At 42.4% G+C, this 24,646-nt stretch overlaps 1 protein-coding gene across 7 annotated transcripts in view; it reads right to left on the reverse strand.

Annotated features, from left to right (window-relative positions):
* Positions 1–24,646, reverse strand: part of XRRA1 (X-ray radiation resistance associated 1) — a 61,899-nt gene that overhangs the window by 30,484 nt on the left and 6,769 nt on the right. For 4 of the 7 annotated variants that reach the window (XM_025894148.2, XM_025894149.2, XM_025894145.2 and 1 more), the window contains 5 exons: positions 21,118–21,302; positions 17,708–17,779; positions 16,464–16,536; positions 13,385–13,482; positions 8,563–8,696 (listed from right to left, as the gene is read on the reverse strand). In XM_025894148.2, coding sequence (XP_025749933.1) covers positions 8,563–8,696; positions 13,385–13,482; positions 16,464–16,536; positions 17,708–17,779; positions 21,118–21,302 — 562 coding nt within the window. The remainder of the gene's footprint in view (positions 1–8,562; positions 8,697–13,384; positions 13,483–16,463; positions 16,537–17,707; positions 17,780–21,117; positions 21,303–24,646) is intronic. The other 3 variants (XM_025894146.2, XM_073879710.1, XM_025894151.2) reach the window with 3 other exon arrangements.

Genomic DNA, 24,646 nt, shown 5'->3' on the forward strand with positions numbered 1-24,646 from the left:
TGCTGATCTTGTTGAAACAGCATGTAATTGGAGACCCCCTATACCAATGTAGGATCCTAAAGAGACATACACTCAGGAGAGCGAGAACTAGCCCTAAACCCATGCTCCTCATCCCACAGCTAGGGGAAAACTGCCTTGGAATGAAAAGAAGGGAAGGGGGAGGGCAGACTGGTCCTCTTGCAAAACTGTAGCCCAAATTTGTATCATCTGAGTGGCTCAGAGACTATCCAGGCTAGTTTAGTTTAAAATGGTTCCATACTGAGTGCCCCTAGGCACCTGGCCAAAATAAATGGAAAGGTTTATGGTATTGCAGACTAAATAATGTGGGCCAACTCTCTCTTGAGTATATGCTAGAAAATCCAGACAAAATATATATATTAAAAACAATTTTCTTTAAGGCATCTGGGAACTAACAAGCTGTGAGAAATTAGGGGGCTAAGATTTGGAAAAAGAAGGACATCAAAGGGGATCTTGCAACACTTGGGGTCTCTTTTCCCCTAGGGCTATCTGCTAACTCCAGAAGTGGCAGAGAGGCTGAGATGCTGAGCAGAGATTCTGACAACCTTGCTAGTCTAGGGGCCAAGAGTCCAGGGTGCACCAGAGAAGGGGATTCCTGATAAACTTGCTTTAAGTTAGGGCAATGAAGAACTAAATCCTAGGGGGAGGTGTGACCTAGAAACAGTGTGGTCCTTGCAGAGACTGAAGACTAGCTTCAAATAATTATGTGTGAACCATACAATCAAAAAAAAAAAATCTAGAGCTGGTGAGAATAAAAATGATTTGAGTTGCCCAAAGGGAGAGTCACAGCCTCTCACTCAGTTTCCTATTTACATTTAAATTAAAAACAATTAAACTTAAATAAAAGTAAAAATTCAGTTCTTCAGTCACACTGATATTTCAAGTGCTTAATCTGACTGATGGCTACCATATTGGACAATGCAGATATAGAACATTGCCAACATTGCAGAAAATTCTATCAGACAGTCCGAAACCAGGCCTTTCAAGGATTACTAGACAATATCTGCAAATTGGTGCTAAAGGCTGGGGATATGAAAGGTATGGTGGTCTATCACTCAAAGTAGGGGATTATGGAAGAATGGAAATTTAGCCTATGAATGAACCCAGTGAAGTCATCAACCTACTTTGTGGTTATCTCCCCAGTTCCTGAATGTATAATTAGAATAGACATACTAAGCAAATGACAGAAGAAACACCTTTGTTTACTAACCAACAAAGTGACGGCCATTACAGAAGGAAGGGACAAATTGAAACCCCAGGAAATCTGCTGCTAGAACAGTAAGACTACAGTTATTCCGCATCCCTGAGGTAACTACAGAGACTACTGCCATCACTAAAGATAAGAACAGTAAAAGGATATTGAGTCTTATGATATTCCTGCTTAACTTGTTTATTTGGCTTGCATAGAAGACAGATCATGAAGAATGACTACAGATTACTGCAGACTCAATCAAGTGGTGACTCCAATTTCAGCTGCTGCCCCACATGTGGACTCTTCTTACTACAGTACATTAACACAGCCCCTGGCACTTGGGACACAGCTAAGGACCCATCAAATGTTTCTTTCTCTTTATTGATGAACAAGAACTGTCAGAAGCAGTCTGCTTTTGCCTGACAGGGACAACAGTACATCTTTTCCCTCTTCTCTCAGGGCCATATCAACTCTTTCAGCCTATCATAATCTATTACACATCTATTGCCAATCTGTTTTGGTATTCCACAGACCCTCATGTTGATTGGACCTGGTGGGCAGGAAGTTGCAAATACTCTAGATGATTTAGTAAGATGCATGTTTTTCAGAGGATGGAGGGAAACCCCACAAAAATTCAAGGAACTATCACCTTGATTAATTTTCCTGATGTCCAGGTATCTGGGAGCATACCTCCAATGTGAAAGACATAGTCCTTTACCTTGTACCACCTCTTACTTAAGAAAAAGGCACAAAGCTTTGTTGGCCTTTTTGGATTTGGGAAGTGATGCATAAAACATTTCTGCTGTTCTGATCCATTTACTGAGTATCCCATGAGGATGCCAGTTTTGTGTAGGGCCCAGAGCAAGACAAGATTTTGCAACAGGTCCAACTGCAGTTCAAGTTGCTCTCTGGACATTATGTCATTGGCCAATGGCATTGGGCAATATGACTCAGCAGGTCCAACCGTGCTCTAAATGTCTAAGGCAAATAGGTGTGCTGTATAGTACAGGGTTACCATACGTCCTAGTTTTCAAGGACATTCTGGGTTTTCACCTGTTATCCCAAAATAATTAATAGTGTTCCTTTTCCCTCTTAAGTTTGTCCTGGTTAGATGGATAGTTACATGGTCTCTCTATGAATAGAGACTTTTATAGGCCCCAATTGCAGAATTATTTTTTAAGTTTTTTTTTAATACCCCACATGGGGCTTGAACTCACGACCCCAAGATCTAGAGTCAAACACTCTTCCAACTGAGCCAACCAGACACCCCTGCAGAATAATTTTTGAGCAAAGTTATGCCCTGTTCTTTTTTTATTTGAGAGAGAGCATGAGCAGGGGGAAGAGCAGAGGGAGAGGGAGAGGGACAAGCAGACTCCCTGCCGAGTGGGGAGCCCAACACAGGGCTTCATCCCAGGACCCTGAGATCATGATCTGGGCTGAAGGCAGACACTTAACCAACCGAGTCACCCAGGCACCCCAAAGTTATGCTCTATTCTGTGGGTAATTATTTTCCTTTTGAAAAATGGTTTCTGGCTTACTACCCCATGTTGGTGAAGACTGAACAGCTGATCACAGGAACATGAAGTGACCATGTGACCTGAGTGGCTCATCACGAACTGAAGGTGCAGCAGAATTCCCTCATCAAGTGAAAGCAGTATGTGAGATCCAGCTCAAGCAAGTCTGGGAAAATTGTGTGAATGAATATGGCTCAGATTCCTATGATGCCTACTCCTGCTGTACTGTTACCTCTCCATCAATGCACAACTAAGGCTCTATGAGCAGCTGATGTAGGAGAAAACCCCCTAGCTGGGTTTACAAATGATTGTGCGTGATATGTTGACACTAAAAATAGAATATTACAGTATTACTTTATACGGGGGTGACTCTGAAAGACAAGGGAAGAGAAATCCTCCCAATAGGTAAAACTTAGAGCAATATATCTGACTATTTGTTTGGTTTATGCTGATTCATGGGCAGTGGCTGATGGTTTAGCTGAATAGTCCAAGCTTGGAAAAAAAAAAAGTACAACTGCTGACAGGGAGGTCTAAGGGGAAATTATGTGATTGAACCTCTCAGAATGGATGAAGAGTATGAGGATTATTTGCATCCCATGTGAATGCTTCCCAAAGGTTATCCACTTTAGAGGAGACTCTCAGTGACCAGGTGGATAAGATGACCCATTCCATGAAGTCAGTTGGCCTCTCTCCTCGGATACCCTAGTGCTTGCAAAATGGCCTTAGCACAAGCATGGAGGCTACACACATCCCCTGACCAAAGCAGATCTGGCTACCTCCCCTGCTGAGTACCCAAACTGCCAATAGCAGGGCCAATGTTGAGCCCCTAACATGGCACCATTTCTGAAAAAATTAGCCATCCATCTAGTTAGTGGGAGGATGACTATAGTGGGCATCTTCCTTCATAAGAGGAGCAGTGATTTTTTTTTTTTTGCTTACAGAATAAACATTTATTTTGGATATGGATTTACATTCCCTGATATTCTGCCAGCATCTGGGGACTTACAGAATGTCTTATTCTTTATCCTGGTAACTCACATAACATTGCTGCGAACCGTGGAACACATTTGATAGCACATAAGTGCAATAATGAGCCCATAAACATGGAATTCACTTTTTTTTTTTTACCATATACCCCATCATGTAGAAGTAGCTGATCTAACAGAAAGGTAAAGTTGTTTTTTAACAACTTATTTATTACACCAGTTAGGAGACTACTCCCTGTGAAGTTGGGGCTCTGACTACTTATAGGATAAGGTTTCACATAAACCAGCAACCAATACTGATGCTGTTTTTCTCATAACCAGAACTTAGGATCTAGGAATTAATGGAAGGAAATGAGAACAGATCCTCTTACAATCATCCACTTGCAGAATTTTTGCCTCCATTCCTGCAAGTAGAGGTCTTAGTTGCCTATGGAGGAATACTTTTACAGGGGACACAAAGAATAGTTTCTTTTAACTAGTTGCTACTGGCCACTTGGGTTCCTCAATCCACTAAACCAATAGGCAGAAAAAGAGGAGCTTACTATATTAGCTGGGTGATTGATACTGATTATCAAAAGTAGATATGATTGCTGTTACACCTTGAGGACAAAAAGAAATATGACTGGAATCCAGGGAATTATAAGGTGTTCCTCCTAGAAGTGTCATGTCCATTAGTCAAAGTTAATGGAATTTTTGCAAGATGAAAAGAGTTCTGAAGACGGATGGTGGTGATGGTAGGACAATAATGTGAAGGTACTTATGTGAATGCCACTGTACATTTAAAAATGGTTAAGATAGCAGGAGGGGAAGAATGAAGGGGAGTAAATCGGAGGGGGAGACGAACCATAAGAGACGATGGACTCTGAAAAACAAACAGGGTTCTAGAGGGGAGGGGGGCGGGGGGATGGGTTAGCCTGGTGATGGGTATTAAAGAGGGCACGTTCTGCGTGGAGCACTGGGTGTTATGCACAAACAATGAATCATGAAACACTTACATCAAAAACTAATGATGTGATGTATGGTGATTAACATAACAATAAAAAATTTAAAGTAAAAAAAAATGGTTAAGATAGGGGGCGCCTGGCTGGTTCAGTCAGTAGAACACCTGACTCTTGATCTCCGGGTCATGAGTTTGAGCCCCATGTTGGGTATAGAGATTATTTTTAAAAAATTTTTTTAAATGGTTAAGATTGTAAATTTTATGTTACGTGTATGATACCACAATTTTAAAAAGCATTAATAGAAGACTACCACAACCCAATAAAAAAGCGTTCATAACTCTGATCCTCTAGGAATGATCATTTAGTATATCACACCAGTTAAAGAGCCCAAACAGCCAAGGTGCTAGATAAGGGAGAAGGAAACATTAAGTAGGCGATGGAGGAAGGATTCATAAATATGTACTATGGCCTCCTGACCAGTTAAGAAAAGATTATTGTAGGGGCGCCTGGGTGGCTCAGGTTGTTAAGCAACTGCCTTCGGCTCAGGTCATGATCCTGGAGTTCCCAGATCGAGTCCTGCATCGGGCTCCCTGCTCAGCGGGGAGTCTGCTTCTCCCTCTGATCCTCCCCCCTCTTGTGCTCTCTCTCATTCTCTCTTTCTCAAATAAATAAATAAAATCCTAAAAGAAAAAAAAAGATTATTATAGCAAATATGCATATTTTCTTCCCTGTTTGTTGTGTGTGTGTAAACTGCTAGTGGTGAATGACTTTGCAACTTAGTTTTTAGGTTATAAAATATCCACTTGGCACGGTGACTGCTTTAGAAGAGAAAATAATATCATCCAGAAATGGATACAGTGACCCAATAGAAGGTGTCTCATCCCTTTATAGAAGAGGGTGAAAGTATCTTCGTGGGAGAGATAAAGTTCCTTGTGGCTCAGTTGGTTAAGTGACTGCCTTCGGCTCGGGTCATGATCCTGGAGTCCCGGGATTGAGTCCCGCATTGGGCTCCCTGCTCAGCGGGGAGTCTGCTTCTCCCTCTGACCCTCCCCCCTCTCATGCTCTCTCTCTCATTCTCTCTCTCAAATAAATAAATAAAATCTTTAAAAAAAATAAGTAAAATAAAATGAAAGCATATTGTGGTTGCTCGTGCTGTAAGGAAATTAAATATGGAGAGAAAGAGGACAGTAGATGTTGGGTTTCCAAGGGTTGGGTGGCACCAGTCATCTGCCTATTTGCTCTTGAACTTTATTCCTTTCCTCTGTGTTCTGCTAGCTATTATTAGGGGCCACCCCTAAGCTACACTTCCTAGACCACTTTCCATTTGGCTTCCAGTGAGATACTGCCAAGGGAGGGACTGGTGAGACTGGAAGGCCAGAACAGGGGAGAAGCAACGCTCTCATTTGTTACTGACAGCTTGCTGGCGGCACCAGTGCAGCACCAGCATCCGTGCTGGTGGAGGTTCCAGCCCTGATTGAGGCAGCACATCTACAGCAGGTCTAGAACTATAGCAACAACCTCTCTAAAAGCCCAGCAGTAGGGACAGGCTTGTGGGCCCCAGTCCAGGAGTGTGGGGGCATCTGATCTCTGGGTATCAACCTTCTTCCTTCTTGCTTTTCCAGCCCTTCCACTGCCTATGTAACCAATTCCCTCTATTTATTGTTGCTAATATTTAGGTGGAATAAAGGTACTCTGATTGTTTTCAAGAGTCCTTATCTTTTAGAGGTATGCACTGGATTATTTACAGATGAAACTACATGAATCTGCTGTATTCATTTATGGCTGGATATGTCTGAGATTTTTCTGAAGAATAATTTAAAGTGGGGTGCCTGGGTGGCTCAGTTGGTTAAGCGTCGGCCTTCAGCTCAAGTCACAATCCCAGGGTCCTGGGATTGAGCCCCATGTTGGGCTCTCTGCTCAGCGGGGAGCCTACTTCTCCCTCTCCCTCTGGCATTCACCCTGCTTGTGCTCTCTTGCTCGCTCTGTCAAATAAATAAAAGCTTAAAAAAAAAAAGAATAAGGTTGGGCGTGGGAGGGTATAGATGAAACAGGATTGGTTGTGACCTCAGAACTGTTGAGCAATAATCGTTAGGTGATGGGTACATGGAAGTTCATTTTGCCATTGACACTACTTCTATGTGTGTTTGAAATTTTCCATAATAAAATGCCAACTATTATCTTCCCATGAAAAACAATTAAATCCCCTCAATTGGCAATACCTCAAGTGGTTTTTATATTCCTGACTAGACCCTGACTGATGTGTGTCTGGTCATAGAGAAAGCCTGCCTAAGATGAAGCCAACACCAAGGGAAAAAAAAAAGATGTGTGCACGTGCTTGAGAAAGCGAGTGAGAGAAAGACGAGACAGAGGTTACACGCATGCTCAAGAAATACACTGAGATGCATGCGGAGCCCTGACAACAGCCTGTGCACCTGCATCCAGCCATATGTGATCCAGCGTTCACCTTAGGACTTTACAGGTATGTGAGCCAATAAATACCCTTTTTTTTTCTTTAAAGACTTATTTATTTATTTTAGAGAGAGAGAAAGAGCACACATGCTAATGGAGGGAGAGGCAGAGAGAGAGGGAGTGAATCCTCAAGCAGACTCCCCACTGAGTGCAGACCCCAATGTGGGCTTGATCCCATGACCCCAAGTGCCAAAACCAAGAGTTGGATGCTCAACCGACTGAGCCACCCAGGTGCCCCATAAATTCCCTTTCTGGTTGAGCTAGTTTGAGTTGACTTCTGTCACTTGCAAACAAAAGGAGCCTAATGAAATCCCTAACATAATGATCATTACTATTATCCAAGCCCCTTGGGTAACTAACCAACCACTGTCATCACTATAAACTCCATCACATCTGCCATCATCACAACAAACATTATCACCATGACTTTCGCCTTCACCATCTCTAAATTGGCTAACATCCCTTGAATATCTACATGCAAAAGCACTGGATCCTCATCCAGGTGCTTCAGATCAAAGATGACTAAGACAGAGCCTCTGCCCTCATAGTGCTCACAATCCTTTTGGGAGACTATATGTATATCATCAATTTATCTATTATTTACATATACGTACATATTTGTGAGACCTAAGTCACAATAGAATATATAAACTTCTAAAGTAAGAGGGAAAACATTAAATTCAACAGATGCTTAGAGAAGGGAGGAAGAAGTATGGTCTAAAGCAGTCAGGGAAGGCTTCTGATAGGGAAAGGAGAAGGGTCTGAGCAGGCCCTTGGAATACATGCAGAATCCACATAAGAGGAGAATGTATTGGTCATAAGCATGGTCTTTGGAGTCAGATGGACCTCATTAAATTCTGACTCAGTCACTTATCACCAGTTATTTAACATATCTGTGCCTCATTTTCTCATCTATAAAACATGGATAATAACAGGACACCTCCTTCATAGGGCTGTTTTGAGGATTAAATGAGTTAATATGTATAACGTGCTGAGAACAGTGTCTGGCACATAGTAAGCACTATGTATATGGCATTAGCATTATTATACATTCTGGTCAGAAGGCATAGCCTGAACCAAGGTGCAGAATGGGAACATACAAAGCTTAGTAGGTTTGTGAAGAGGAAGAGTCTGGCAAAAGCAATATCCACAATTTACCAATGACCAATCAGAGACAGGGAAAGTGACTTACTAGATACCTGAATGTCTCCTAACAGCATAGAAGAGTGTGAAGACACCCATCTGAGGCCTAATCATTCTTTGGGGCCCCACTCCCATGACTGCCTTTCCTAGGAGCTTCAGTAGGCAGCATTTTCCCTGCTTTGAGCACTCACAGACTGTCTTTATAGCACTTCTGAGCTGCTCTGGGCTATTTCCTTGCATACTTGCACCCAAAGGTTCATGAGGGAACAATGGGATGGATCCTAGGATGTAGAACTTACTGTTCTGTGACAGCCAAATTGGGTGGCAGGGAGGTGAGCCCATTGCCTGTGAGGAGCAGGACACGGAGGTGTGGCAGAATCCCCAGATCACAAATGGCCTCTGCAGTCAGGCTGTTGAAGGAAAGGTCCAGGAACTATGTACAAAGATAAAAGATGGGAGAACGGAAGCACTACACATGACAATGATGCTCATACATGAGGTGGGAGCTAACTATTTTTTTTAACCTTCTAGGCAACCCCATCACTCATAAACCTAAAACCTTGACTCTCTCTGGATTAACATTCAAGGCCTACTATAGTCAGTTCCCGGCCTATTTGCTAGCTTTAGCTCCCACTGCAAATCTTGATTTATCCTGTGGAGCTGACCAAAGTGACTCCTTCCCCATTCCCTGCACCACCCCACCTAGAGATCTTTGCTTGAGCTTTTTACTCAAACAGGGGAGCTTTTCCCTTTCCATGTATCTGAATCTAAGCCCCAGAAGGCCAACTCAAAAGTTGCCTCCTTATAAAACTTTTCCTAATTCACCAACCAGATGGAATCTCTCTCTCTCCCCTGAATTTGAGTGCTTTTTCTAGGGAAAGTTCTTATGGTCAACTAGGTATCTGATAGGTAGATATACATCTGAGGAATAGGGATGTTGGTACATGGATGTGCCTAGCATAGTCTTGGCACACAGAGGTAAGCTAGACCATAAACTCCCTGGTCAAGGGCCATACTACTGTATCACTATACCCTTGTAACCTAGCATAGGACCTGGTACATAGTAGGTGCATATAAAAAATCAGCTGAAATGAACTGGCTTATGAGGGCAATGACCGAAACTATCACTATCAACCACTTCCTAACTGGCCACCTAGATTCATGAAATAGTTCACTGGGTCAGGGGCCAGTCAGGAAACTGAGTTTCTGTCTGCAAAGACAAAGACACCTGGGATAAATGATATAAAACCCAATCTTTGTTCTTTCTCTTTTGGGCCTCTCTACACACTCACTTTAGCTCTTATGTGTAAGTCTGCTTCCTTTCCTCCCCTTCTCTCCACACACAGTCATTGAAGCCTATTGAATGGGGGCATTTCAGCATCTTACCCAGCTGGTTGACCATATCAGTGTTACATAGTCAGACTATAACCAAGTGGCTCTAGGTCACTGCCAGAGGAGACTGAATTTGGTCTGACTCCACTGTAGTAATCAATTGATGGATTCTGTAGATCTGAGTTTAAATACTATCCAAATGTGTGATTTGGGCAAATCACCTAACCTGAGCTTCTATAAAATAAAAATAATAATGTATTATTATGAGAAATTATGTAACATAGTAAGTGCTTAGTTAATGTTGGCTGTCATCGTTATAACCATCTCTTCATTCAGGGATGTGTGCTGAAGGCTTACTCTGTACCAGTCTGTCCTCTGTTAGCTCACAACCTAGCTGGTCAGCTACTAAGTAGCAATGCTGCTGGGATAGAGGTTTGAACACAGACCAATGGAAGCACAAAGAAAGGAACAGTCAGCTCTACCAGAGGATCCAGCAGGCTTCACGGAGCAGGTGACGCTTGAGCTGTCTTCAGAGACTAGTTGGTATTCACCAAATTGTTAAAGGCAAAAAGAGGCAGTGCAGCCGGGAGACAGGAGGTAGCCTACCTTGTTCTAAGAACTGCAAATAGCTTGGGTATGACTAGAGTCCGTGGTTTAACAAAGGGTTTGATAAGACTGGGCAGGCCGTGAAAGGTGCCAAGCACCAAAGAAGTGCTGAGTTCATGCTGCCATCAGCAAATTCCAAGTTTTGAGAGTTCACACAAAGGGGTGATTCCACTTGGCAGGGGCAAAGAGAGAAGTCTTCAAGGAGGAAGACATAGAAAGCTGGCTCAGATAATCGTAGATAAAGGTGGGAAAATCCTCTCCTTCATACCCATATGTGGGCAGTCAATAAGACCTATGGATTCTGTCTCCTTAATATCTCTCATTCTGTTCCCTCCAGCTCATGATTCATGTAGTGGCCATACCAATCATCCACTGGATACTTCAAACTCCTTAGTGAGGCCTCCAAGGCTTCCTACAGTCTCTCTTCTGCTACCTCTCCGGGCTTATCTATCACTACTCTGCTGTGTTTCACTTTCCATGCCAACCACACTGAGCTGTTGCATCAGTGTGCTAGCTTGGGAGCTAGTAAACTAACACCTCTCAGCCATTTCCATCCTGCCGCCTGTTTTGTACGGCCCGTGGGCTAAGAATAATTTTTGCACTTTTAAATGGTTGAAAAAAGATCAAATGAAGATTGCTGTGTGAAAATTATGTGAAATTCAAATTCCAGCATCATAAAGTTTTATTAGAACACAACCATGCTCATTTTTTTATGTAGTATTTATGGCTGCTTTCCTTCTATAACAGCAGAGTTGACTTGTTATGACAGTTGTGACTAGTTATGACCATACAGACCCCAAAGCTTAAAATATTCACTTTACAGAAGAAGTTTGCTGACTCTTGTCCTCGCTGATTTGGCTACTTAATGTTGGGGCCAATTTTGCTCTCCACAGAATTAAGGGCAGCTCAAAGAAATGAATAGCCTTAGAATCACAGGTCACAGAACTTCAGAGCTGACCCAGAATTTGAAGAGGGGTATACTTAAGTCCCAGAGAAGGGAAGTGATTTCGCCAAGGAGCTATGTCAAAATAGTGGCAGAACCAAGACAAGAAACAAGGTCTTCTAACTCTCAGGGCAGGGCTCCAGCAGAGCCTTTTTCAGACCGGTATGCAGAAAATCAAATCATGGCAAAGTTAAGTTTTTCTAAACTGACTGAAGAATTCTGCTCCTTGGGTGGCAGCCTTTCTGGCAAACAAGAACAGAACAGAACAGAAGATTCCTAACCTACTGCATCTGCTGAGTCATATCAAGTTTTATTATACATCAAAGTATTCATTACTGTGAACTGCAAATTCAGGACTTTTGACAGTTTTATGCTTTTTCTTAGAGAGACCTTGTAAATCACAGAGATAGAAACCAATGATTAGCCAAGAGATTTCCTCTTCTCATTTATATTCAGCATCTTGACTTTGGTCTGCTCTCTTATGTAAATAAATTCCCCTGGGTAAGGCTGGGTCTGCCTGATAAATAATCTTTATCAGAAGCTATCAAACTAAGAAGTAGGGCATCTAAGTCAATCATAATCAATCAGTAGATCCAAGCTAGTCAGCTGTGGGGTCAGAGTCATGTCCCCTCCCCAGGGCCCACGGACACTTGAAATCGGGATTTCAAATAGTACTGGTGAGGAAGACAAGATGCCTGGCACAATGCATGACAATGCATAACACAAATAACTATTTTTTTAAAAAGTAAAATAACAAAAAAATGGAAGTTCATAAGAAGCTCCCAGGCCTGTAGGTAAAGGAAATGGCTACCTGTATCTCTAGCATCTGGAATCTGTTTCCCACTGTTTATATTAAAATCTAGCATAAAAATTTTTTTAACATAGCAAAAAATTACACCAGTTGTTGTCAGTTTATACTCTATTTTATTGGACTTTCAAGGGCTCTGCTTATTGGACAAATCTGAGGACAACTCCTGTTCCAAATCATAGTAAGTCACCCCTATCCTCAATATGACTTGAAACCACGGAGAGAAGTTACCATTACATCTAGGATATCATGTTTTAAGAACAAAAGGACATATAATCCATTTTAGAAGATTGCCACCCCAAGCAGTTAAAGCTTTTTAAAACTTTGGCATACAAAGGCCATCAAGTCTGAAAGATTCATTCTTGTGGAAGAACCCTCTCTCTCTCTGGCAAGACTAAGTTAAGTGAGGCTTTTGTGAAGAGTGGCTGACCCTTGATGCCCTTGATGTTGGCAGATAAATAATTTAAGTTACCAACTCTTTGCGGTCAACCCCAAGGCTTATGACGCACAGACATTCTGCTGAATGTTTGAATCTAAAACACTTGTACTATAAGGCCAACACCTGGGGAAGAGCCCCTTACCCAGTGAATGAGCCTGGCCAGATGCCTGGCCCCACAACCTTGCTCCAACTCTAATCTCCATGCATGCACTGCCTTTCAGGGAGTGGCAAAAGCTTTGCTGCTTTGTGAAAAATGGCCCTAAAGTTTTCATGGAAGTTGAAGAGGTGATTAACTTGAAGTATGAGAAGATGCATAGAAAATGCATCACTATAGGAAACTTAATTTAGGAGAAAGCCTAGAATGCAAACAAATTTTTCCGTATTTTTGAATCTGGGGTTTGGAGAACAGCTATGGATGTACAAATGTCAGGAGTGTGCTATGGAACACATAGGATTCCTATCTTATTTCACAGTCACCTCTGGGCCTATAGACTAGGCCTTTAGCCTCCCTTACCTGAGCCCACTGGAGCCAATCTGGCTCATTTGGACCACGATGGGTCTCTGGCATCAGTCCATAATGCCTCTAGTTCAGCTGGTCTGATCTGCTGTGCCTCGCACTTAATCTCCAAGGCTCCTCAACCCCCACTGGATCCAGATCTCCCCTCAAACTCTCCTTCCTAAAGTACTCCGTTTAAACTCAATTTTCTGCACAGACTCCTTTGGAATGATGTTTGGCATTTATTCTCCAGGACCATGTACAATGGCCATAGGTGTGATACAGTCTCACCTATTTGCCACTGCTGCTACTCACAACCACTACCCTCATCATCACCACCAACCCCACCACCCTCTGCAGAGGGCTGCTGTGAAGCAGGAGTCTGGCTGTAAAGGCTCAGAGAGTTCCTTCCCAACAGTTATAATCAGTAGAGACCTCTATACCCATTTTTTACAGGGAAACAGGTGGGCACCAAAAACTCCCTACCTCCAACTTACTTCCAAGAACTTAAAGTCTCCATATTTCACATAGACTGTTTTGATTCCATTAAATGCAAGCTCCAGTTCCTTTAAGGTTGGAAATGTATGAAATGCCTCTACAGGAGAGGAGAAAGAGAGAATCAGCTACTTGTGAAGGATGTAAGAGAAAGATGTTAACGGTGGTCATTTACTGGGTTCCCACTGGGTTAGGCCAAGCTTATGGTCAGATGCTTTGTACACATGGCCTCTAAATCTCTAACAACCCTGAACAATAGGGATTACTACTCTCATTCTACTGCTGAGGAAATTGAAGCTCGGCTAGGATAAGTGATTTGCTAGAAATGGAATTGCTGGGAAGTGAAAGAGCCAAGAATTGAATCTATGTCTAACTCCAAAGCCCATTTAAAAATTATCTTTGTTATTCCTTATTATAAAAGTAAAACATGCCTACCAAAAAAAGTTAAAAAATACAGAAAAACAAAAGTTCCCTTTAATCTCAACACCCAGACATAACCATTGAAAATTTCATGTATAATACTCCAGAATTCTTCTCACGTGTACAGTGAAACACACACACATCTTTTTACACAAATGGAATCACACCATACATATCGTACTGTGATTTGCCTTTTTCCCTTAACAATATGACTTAAAGATTGTTCCATGTTGGGGTGCCTGGGTGGTGCAGTTGGTTGAGTGTCTAACTCTTGGTTTCGGCTCAAGTTGTAATCTTAGGATTTTGAGATTGAGCACAAGTTGAGCCCCACTTTGAGCCCCGCTTTGAACCCTGCTTTGAGCCCTGTATCAAGCCCTGCATCAGGCTCCACGCTAAGTGCAGAGTCTGCTTGACTCTGCTCTCCCTCTCCCTCTGTCCCTCCCCACCTCTACCCTGTGCTTCCTCTGTCTCTCTCAAATAAATAAATAAATCTAAAAAAAAGCTTGTTCCATGTCAAAACATAAGGATCTGCATAATGTCTGAGTTATGTTCTATATTATAGACATACCCTAATTTATTTAACCATTCCCCTATTGATAGCCTTTGGGCTATCTGGATAAAAAGTAAGAACACTTCTCTTCTGCATGAGAATTGGACTTTGGGTTAACTTTCTAGCCCCTTTCCCTGGTAATCTGAAACAGACGGTATGCTACCATAGTTAGGCAATATTATTATGGTAAAAATGATGCCAGACTGGCAAGTCACATCTGGACTAGGGGAAACTCTAAATGAACTACAAACATCTGAAGGGGTGCCATAACTTTGGGCTTCCCCGTGTGTGGTGACTCCCATAATTAGTCATGTCCTTTGCCGGGACTCTGGGAGCTATGTCTATGGAGTGTTACAATAGCTATTTGCTTCTGTGGGGAATGAGCCTTCTAAGCCAGAGTGGCTCCTATATCTACTGAAGGACAGTCTTATTGTCTTGGACCTGAGCAGGGGGCTGCAGAGAATGGCCCACAAACGGCTGCATGGACTGCTGCTACAGGCACTGCTGTGAGGACTCCTCTGAAGAGAAACTGCAGATGTTGTGCTGCAGGTATACTGTGTGGAATGACAGAGCTTTCTGGTGTCAAGTGGGGCCTATGGTGGTCTTGGGAGTCAGAATGTTCAGTAGAGCCCATGAAAAAGACTGTTTGGTAGGTATTTCAGGATGTTTCCAATGAACGTCCTCATACAAGTGTGTTTTTGTAGAATCAATTCCTGAAAGGGAAACTACTAGATTAAAGGCAATAACTATTTTAACAGACATTGCCAAACTGTCTTCCAAAGACGTTGCATCAATTTATTACACTTCTGCCCGTTGAATGTGAGAACATCCGTTTCCCCATCAATGCTGGCTGTCATCAATCGGTCCTTCTCACGTTTGCCAGTATTTCACAGGCAAAAAATAGGATTTTGATGCTGTTTTAATTATTAGTGAGGTTGAACATCTTTTCATATGCCTATTGGCCTTTGTATTTCAAGCCCACCTTCCTGACAGACTGTACTGTTTCCTCAAGGGAAGGGACTGTGTCACAAGCTTCTTTAAAAACACCCCTCAACCTTAACCACTAAAAACTGAACTCATCTTATTTCTCCCCAAACTCTAGTGCTGTTTGCAGTGAATGCCCTTGGCTCCATCAGCTACCAAGTCCTGTTATTTCTACCTCCTCCTGAATCTCTCTTGCAATGACCCTCACCCCTACTGCCTGGCTCAGGCTTCCCTACCCCGCCCCTGGGAAAAATGAAATCATCTCCCAGGTTTCCTGGTCCCCACTTCTCTTATCATTCACCTTCCTCACGGCCCCCACTGAAATTCTCTACTTAAAAGCCTTTCAAGGCTCTCTTTTGCCTGCAGGATTAGTAACAAGTCAGGGCCCTTGATACTCTAGTCCCTGCCAGCCTTTCTGGTCTCCATTTTCCCCTATTCACATCCCATGCAAACATACAGAGCCCTCTTCAGTGTCCTGATCAGGCACTGCTGTCCCACATCTGCTCCGCTGGACTGAAATACCTTCTAATTCCTGTTCATTTTTTCGGTCTCAGCTAGGTGTCCCTCTCCTCAGAAGTGTCTCCTGACACTCTGGTCTGGGTTGGTGTCCCACTTATATGCTTGCATAGCATTTTATGATTCCCTCTATCACTGCACTTACCGTATTCTGCTATAATTGTCTGTGTCTGAACCCATCTTTCCCACCAAACTATGAGCTCACCAAAACAGGCACTAATGCGTTTCTAAAAGCCAAGCATGCACATAGTCCTGACAACCAGCAGGGGTCGCTGTGGACTTGCTGAATAAACGAGAAGACATTATGCTCCTGTAGGAGCTCTTACAGGCTTAAAAACAATTTCATATACCTCTCTCATCTCAGCCTACTAGGCATCCTGCCTTGGGGAGGAAGAAAGGAAGGGAACTCTCTCCATTTACAGACAGAGAAGCAGCATCTCAGAGAGAAACACTCTAAGTAGGTAGTGCCAGCTCTGGGCCAAAATCCTGGACTGGGCGTTCTCCGGCACCCAGCCTACGGCACTCTAAAAAAGAGATGAGCAGCCAGTCATGAATGGACTGACAGGCAAGTTCTAACAGGAGTGACTGGCTGTGCTGGCTGAGAAGCTTACCTAGAGGAAGCAGGTTTTCTGAGGCATTGATGTAAATCACCGAATGAAAATGCCTGAAGTCCTTTTCTTTAGCCTGTGGGAAAGCATTTCAAAAGAACACAAGATTAGTGCCCTGCCCGGAGGCCTTGCCAAAGCTCCAGAGCTGCTGTCAGAAGGCACAAAGACCTACAGGGATAAGCTATATTCTTAGCAAAGTACACCCACTTGCTAAGGGCCAGAATGGCTTTTCTGCTGCTTTTTTTCTATTATGAAATAGTTCAAATGTACAGAAAAGTTTAGTGAACGATACTCTGAAGACCCACGTAACCACTGTCCACCTTTATATGAAGATTTTGCTGTCTCCGCTTCAAATTTCCTTAAAAAAATAAAATACTAAAGAGTTGACCACGCCCCCCCATCCCCACAATCTTCCCCAATTGTATTCTTTTCCCCCTTTCACAGATAACAGCTATCTTGAACTGGTGATTATCATTCTCATACTTGTTTTATACCTGTATTCTATATATGTGTATCTATAAACTATATATAATATTATTTGTAAGTTTTAAAACTCTTTATTAGATGCAATCATACTGTCATTCTGCAACCCGCCTTTTCCACTCAACACTATGTTTTTGAGATTTACTTGTGTTGATACACCTAGATCTTTTGAGATTTACTTACGTTATGTTACTTGTGGTACTGATTTATTTATTTTAATTGCTGTATATTTTATACCACCAATCTCTCTTCATATGCCATGGAAGGCCTATAAACCAAAAACATATGGCATAATATCCTGCATATATATTTGCTAATGGGGGGGCCACAAATGTGGCTCAAGCTACCTATTAGCCAATGTAAGAAAGAAACATGACTCATTACATGAGTCACCCAGTGTGTATAAGAACAAACCAGCATCTTGGGAGAACCATTACCACTCCTGACACTGAAACTTGAGAGAAATTACTCCTATAGGCTCTTCTAATGGGAACTCAGTGTCACCCCAGCAGAAGTCTATGACAAATTCAAACCAACTCCCATAGTGCTACTTCCTTTAATTCACCTCACATGAACCAATGGCAATAGCAAATTCACAGCAAAATATTGTGTCTGCATGTTGTTTCTACCCAGTGAAGCTTTGTCTAACGCCCCCCCACCCCATCCCCCCAGTCCTCAGGGACTCCGGAGGTACAATGGACAAACAGCCAGGAGCCACCTCAGGTCTGGCTCAACCCAATCACATCTCTGCTGGCTGGCCCTACCTTGGAGAACTTCAGGCCGCTCACATTAATGTTGACCAGGTCTGATGGCTTCCTCACACAATGGTGCTTCAGCTGGAACACAGTGCAGAGAGTCAGGTCTCAAGGCCCCAAGAAAGTTTGTATAATTGGCCAAGACAACAAATGACTCCCTGTTGAGAAAGGGGGACTAGTACAGCGCAAAGAGCATGGGCTTTGGGAGTCACTCAGAATAGAGCTGCCACCTCAGCTCTTCCACCTCTCAGCTTCCCAGGGGCACGATGGGGATAGTAACACTGACTTGACAGGGTTCGTAGGAGGATTCCTTCCTCTCTGTTCCTTCTCTGTCTTTTCTGAGCCCCGCTTCTTCTACCTGGCTCTTTAAAAAATCTGTATTTCTGGAGCCTTACCAATCTCTTCATGTTTATAATAATTTGCTTGTTCATTCGTTTGTTCTCTTTTTATTCACTAAATATTTACTAAGTATTGCTTTGGGCCATGTATTGTGCTAAATACATCAATACATTTTCTTCTAATCCTAACTAAACTCTTTAACATAAGTATGATCATTTTTCCTTTTTAAATGAGAAAAATAAGGTTAAGAGAGATAAAGTGCCTTGCTGAAGTTCCCACAGCTAGTAAGTGATAGATGATTTGAATCCAAATGTGTTATCATTAAACTCTGTGCTCTTTTTGACTACCATATGTTGCCCCTCATAAGTAAAAAGTTAAAGGAAAACTCAGTGTTGGAGCTTCTATTTCTGTTTAACCAAACCTCATTCTTTTTTTTCTGTTTATCATTTATTTATGGTATCATGTTTAGGCATGGAATTAGGTGTTTATTATATTCTATTCATAGAACTTACAACAACATGGAAGCCAAGTAGGAAACAAGTATTTATAAATGTGATAAATATTTTTTACAGATTTATTATTTATTTTTAAGTAATCTCTACACCCAATGTGGGGCTTGAACTCATAGCCCCGAGATCAAGAGTCGGATGCTCTACCAACTGAGCCAGCCAGGCACCCCTAAATGTGATAAATATTTTAAAGGAGAAATTCAAGAAGCTATGGGAGACAATAACAGGAGGTCCTAACCTCATTTGGGAGGAGAGGAAATATTTAGTTGAGGAACTAATATTTCAGGTGAGACCCAAAAGCTAAGTAGGAGTTGGTCCCATGAAAGTGGGTGGCAGGCAGTGAAAGCTATCAAGACAGGTAAAAGCCAGGTGTTTTTGAGAAGGTGAAAAACAACAAGGCCAGGGAGGCAACCACTAAATCACCTAGGTCCCTACTGGCTATGTAAAGGAGTGTGGATTTTGTTCTACAGTCAGTGGAAAGCTAACAGACTTTTTTTTTTTTTTTTTGGCAAGAGCTGATAGCAATTTTATAAAAATTGCTTTGTCTGATATACATAGAAAGGATGAGAAGAGACCAATACACCAGACATTGTTAATTACCTTCCCTAAAGCAACTTCTCTACTACTTCCTTATTAAAGAACCCCAACGTTATTCCATTTTTCTGAGTGGATGTGTCCTTAGGCCCCAGCTCCAAGGGATAAGTCCTGGCAGTCTAATCCAATCTTGGAGGTTATGTTCCCCTAACTAATGACTGTTGGAACATATGATATAGGTCTGGCCAATCAGACAGACACCGGCTGCTGGGGATAGGAGGCCAGTTCTGGGGAGCTCTTTCTTACTTTTAAAAACAGACATAAGACAGTGACAATCCCTTTTGTACCTTTGGATATTATCCTTTATATGTGATGACCGGAGTTGCTGCAGCCATCTTGGGATCAGGAAGGCAATTAGCCCAAGAAGACAAGTTATCATGCTAAGCACATAGAGCAGAAAGATGAAGGAACCTAGGCCTTTAACAGTAAATTAACCTACCCTGGAAAAACAATGCCTCTGGCTTCTTTTTATATGAAATAAAAGCATCCTAGTTGATTCAGACTAGTTAGGAAGTTACTGAATTACTCTAATAAAAGATGATGGTGGCCCAGAATAGGGTAGAGGCAGTGGAGATGAGGAAAAGAATATAGATTCGACAACTATTTAATAAAAGTGCCAGGGCTTGGTAGTGTCAGTAGTTGGGTGGTGAGGGACAGGCAAGTGTCAAGAATAACCCCAGATTACTGGCCCGGTGACTGGATATAGCACCATCACTGAGGCAGTATAGTAAACACTAGAAAAGAGGTATGCCTTGGGACTTGGAGTAAGGGGATTGGTGCAGTAGTTCACTAGGAGGTGCCAATAAAACATTCAAGTGGAACTATGCAGCAGGTAAGCAGGTATCCCATTACTGTGAGAAACACTCTTGTTGCTTCTGGTATACAAAGCCACACGTGGATGACAAACCATCTCCGTTAATGTGGGAATGTATATGTTGTAGGAAACAAAAGGGAAAAGAAGACTATGGTAAGTGTTTTCTGCCCTTCCTTAATACTGTTGTTTCGGTCCTCCGCACCCCCAGTGAGAAGTGGACATTACAACAAAGGACACACCATGGGACTCTGCAAAAAGCTTACACTACCCACTTGAAGTGAGTTGCTACCTCAAAGCTGCCTTCTCAAAGCTCTCCTTCAACGTCTGATCTGTGTAGAAAGCCACCTCTTGGGAACCATAAGCAGAGTCTGGGAACAAAGCAGGATGCCAGAGAGTTCTTCATAGGGAACTATGCGAACTGGACTGGACATTAATATGAATTTACAAAATATGTCTTTCTCTGCCAAGCCACCGAGGCATTGAAAAGAGCAGATGTGAAATTACCTGGCTGGTCTCCAATACAGCCACCCCAGTCTTCTTTGTGAAGCCTGCCCCAGACACTGGGTACTATCTGATCGGCTCCCCCAGACTTTAGCCAGATACTAAAACCAAAGGACAAAGGTTGTGGAGTGTAGAATCTCCCTAGTTCTCCCATTCCTGGAAAAATCTCCCCAGAGGAGAACAGGAATCTCTACCCCCTACCAGGTGCAGGAATGGAATTTTCACTTTACTGTTCCCTGGACCTACTCCTTTGCCTCTCCAGCTCAATTAAAAGTTTTTTACCTGATATACTAAAAGGCACAGGCTTTGGAGTCAGTAGACCAGAGTTCTCATCCTGACTAGTTCTAATCCTGAATAGACAGAGTTCTAATTATTAGCTGTGGGACCATGGCCAAGGCAAATTACCTCTTCGGGGCCTCAGTTTTCCCATCTTCACAATGGCAACAACATAATAGGGAAAATAATACCTATCTCACAAGGTGGATGTAAAGAAAGCTTTGGGTCCCTTCATCACTCTGTGCTCAATTAGCCAAGATCACTCTAATAGTTTGGGGGTGGGTTGGGGGTCATGGTATCAGAGTGGAACAGAGCAAGTCCTTGTCCCCAACCAAGACAGTCATCAGCTGATTCTGCCAGCCATTCTAGGATACATTTACTCTCACCAGAAAAGCCCGGTCCAGCACATGTCCAGGAATGCCCTCTTGGTTTTCCTGTTGAAACGCTTTCTTCCCCCGGACCTCAGAAGAAACCTTCTTCTGGCTTTCCTGACCCTCAGCTGGTGCCTCAAACACACTCTTGGGCTTCTTCTTGAGGTTACATTTCCGAGCCACTAACCAGTGTCCTCGGCCTGTTGAGAAGATCAGAACAGTGAGGAGGAGCAAACCCCTCTAAAGCTACAACTTGTGTGCTTACAGAATATTTACCTATAATACCAAAACCAAAAATAGCTCCTCATTACCTGATATGCATGAGATACTGTTCTGCTGCTGCAGCTGCAGCTGCTGCTGGTGGGGTGGGGGGTGTCTGCATAGCTCTCTCCTTTAATTGGCCCCAAACCCCAGTGAAGGACATGTTACTGTCCCCATTTTACAGATGAAAAGGCTAAGACTCAAAGAGGTGGAATGACTTGCCCAATTCTCTCCTCCACACTTTTGTCTCCAAACGCTAATGTTCCTTCAAGACCCCAAATCAAGTATTTCCTATTCTGCCTTTTCTGACTCTCCTCAGCAGAGCTGATTATTCTTTCCTATGCGGCTTACTACTCTCCCATTTGTCATCTCTTGGCATCTAAATGAGTGGCATCAACTCAACGGGCTCCATCTTGCTAGACCTTATCCTGGATCCCATCACTATAGCATAAAGGTTGTATTAGGAGCTCAGTAAGAATGATAGGACAGTTGGAACTTTTAAAAAATCCAATACATGTTCACTGTAGAAAGAACTTGAAAATTTATGTAAGCAAAAAAGAATATAAGGTTTACTAGTAAGCTCACCTAACAAGAATCATGACAACATTCTAGAATCTGTTCACTCCTGCATCAGTTTTTTTACTCCAAGGCATTCATTGCAATCTGTAAGTATTTTGTTTTTTCACTTGTTTATTGTCTTGCCCCTCAGAGCAGATTTTGTCCAATTGATCCACCTCAGTAGTCCCAAGGCCTCACAGAGCTTACCATATTGTGCGCATTTTCTGAGCATCTACATTGTGCTAGGAACTAGGGCTATGGGGATGAATTAAGATGGAGGCCCTGACTCAAAGGAGCCTAATAATAGAAGAGGTGCTGTGAAAGCACAGAAAGGGGAGCTACCAGCCTAGGGCACGAGCTAGATCCAGTAAGTTTAAGGTAGACTAGATGGACATGGAAAAAATAGGGAGCCTTGGCAGACGGAAGAGCACCAGAAGTATCCAGAAGCATAAAATATCAGAACGATACAGAACAGCACAGAGTTGTTGGAGCCAGCTCGGTGCCTCTGATCATTGGCTCCTTGCCTTCATAGCCCACTACCTCTGCCTTGGGGGCTTGCCCTGGCTCACCTGACCACAGCTGCCAATCCTTACTCCTGGATGCAACTCCCACCCTATGTCTGCTGTGAGTCATTTCCCATTCCCACTCTGGACCTGAGATTCCAGACACTCCATTTCCCAGGGTTGCCCCCATCTGGGTCATGGACCTTTGTTCTATTCCAATAGCCCTGACTCCTGGAGACTCCAGTGTGAGTTGGTGCCCAAACTCCCAACAAGTTGAGAAAGTAAGGCCCCGACTGTTGTCTGGAGATGAATGTGAGGGAAAAGAGATGAGGCTGGGGAGGTCAGCAGAGTCAGATCAGAAAAAGTCTACAGGACCAGAACAAGGACCTTGAGTTTACTGGGGTAGGCTTTTAGCACAAAGAGTATCCATCGGAACGTTTTCTCCCCCGTAATTTTTCATTTTGAGGTAAGTTTAGACTTCCAGAAAAGTTGTGAAAATAATACTGAGTTCCTGTACAGCTTTCACCCAGTTCCCCTAATGCTAACATCTTTTATTATAAATTTTTAAAAATTTAAATTAACATATACTGTATCACCCAGTTACCCCATCCTCCCACTTCCCTCCCAATATTAATATCTTATATAATCATAATATGACTTAAGGTGGTAAGTTAACACTGGTCCAATATTAGTAACTAATCCATAGCCCTTTGAATTTTGCTAGTTTTCTCATTGATGTCCCTTTTCTGTTCCAGGGGGATCTCACATTTTATTTAGTTGTCATGTCTTCTTAGAATCCCCCAATCTGTGACAGTTCTTCAGTCTTCCTTTTTTCTTGTATGATCTTGACACTTTTGAAGAGTACTAGTCCATTATTTTATAGAAAGTCCCTCAATCTGAACTTGTTTGATGTTTTCCCATAATTAGATTAAGGCTCTGTACTTTGGCAAAACTATCAAAGAACTGATGCGGTGCCCTTGTCAGCGCATCCTATCAGACAGCAGGTGATGTCAGTATGTCTGATGATTGGTGATGTTAATTTTGATCACCTGGTTAAGGTGGTGTCGGCCTACTTTCCCTACTGAAAAGTCACTTTTTCCCTTTGTAATTAATAAAGATACTTTAAGACTATGCGAATATCCTCTTTCTCATCATACTTTGACCCACTAATTCTAGCATCTGTGATGATTAATTTTATGTCAACTTGGCTAGGCTGTGGTAAGCAGTTATTCAATCCAACACTAATCTAGGTGTTGCTGTGAAGGTATTTTATAGATATGGTTAACATCTACAATCAGTTGATTTTAGGTAAAGGAGACTATCCTCAATAATGTGTACAGGCCTCACCCAATCAGTTGAAAAAACTTAAAAGCAAAAACTGAGGTTTCTCAAAGGAGGAAAAAATTTTGCCTTAAGACTACAGTACCAGATGTTTCCTGAGTTCTCAGCCTACCTGCCGTATAGATTTGTCTTGCCAGCCCCCATAATGTCATAAGCCAATTCCTTAAAACAGATAATGTGTGTGTGTGTGTACACACATATGAATATGGAAACAGAATGAGTAGGATATAAATACATATCCTATTGGTTCTATTTTGCTGGAGAAGCCTGATACGACATCTACAGAAGCTTCTTACCTGTCAAAATTATTATTGTGATGCTTTAACGGTGATTTTCTATTTCCTTCATTCCTTCTACATTTATTAACTGAAATTCTACTGTAGGAAGAGTTGTTCCTTCTCCTACACTTATTTACATATTCAAATATTTATTTGTATCAATATGGGCTCACGGATACTTATTTATTGTATAGTTTACAACCCAATTCTACCTTTATTTATTTTGTTGTTTAGGTTGTCCCAGCTTTGGCCATAGGGAGCTCCTTCAGGTTAGCTCCTATGTCTTTCTGATACGCACTCATCATTTTTCTGAGCACTTCTGTACTTCCTGTCACTATACGATGTTCCAGGTGCAATTTGTATTCTTCTGGCCTCAAACCTGGAAACAACTATTTCTCTGAGGAGCCCTGGCTCTTTTTATTGGAGAATTGTATCCAGAAACCAAAATCTAGGGACCAGGTATGCTATTTGTGAATGAGGTGTCATTGCACTCAGTGGACTAGGAAATATACATATATATACTAACACATGCAGGTGCACATGGCTGTATTTATTTCTGTTGTCCATCTGTGTGTGTAAGGGGGCGTGGGTATGAAATCATGA

Source organism: Callorhinus ursinus, unplaced genomic scaffold (genome assembly GCF_003265705.2).
Source record: "Callorhinus ursinus isolate GAN/ISIS: 27379988/994484 unplaced genomic scaffold, GSC_fseal_2.0 scaffold35, whole genome shotgun sequence".
Classification (NCBI taxonomy): domain Eukaryota; kingdom Metazoa; phylum Chordata; class Mammalia; order Carnivora; family Otariidae; genus Callorhinus; species Callorhinus ursinus.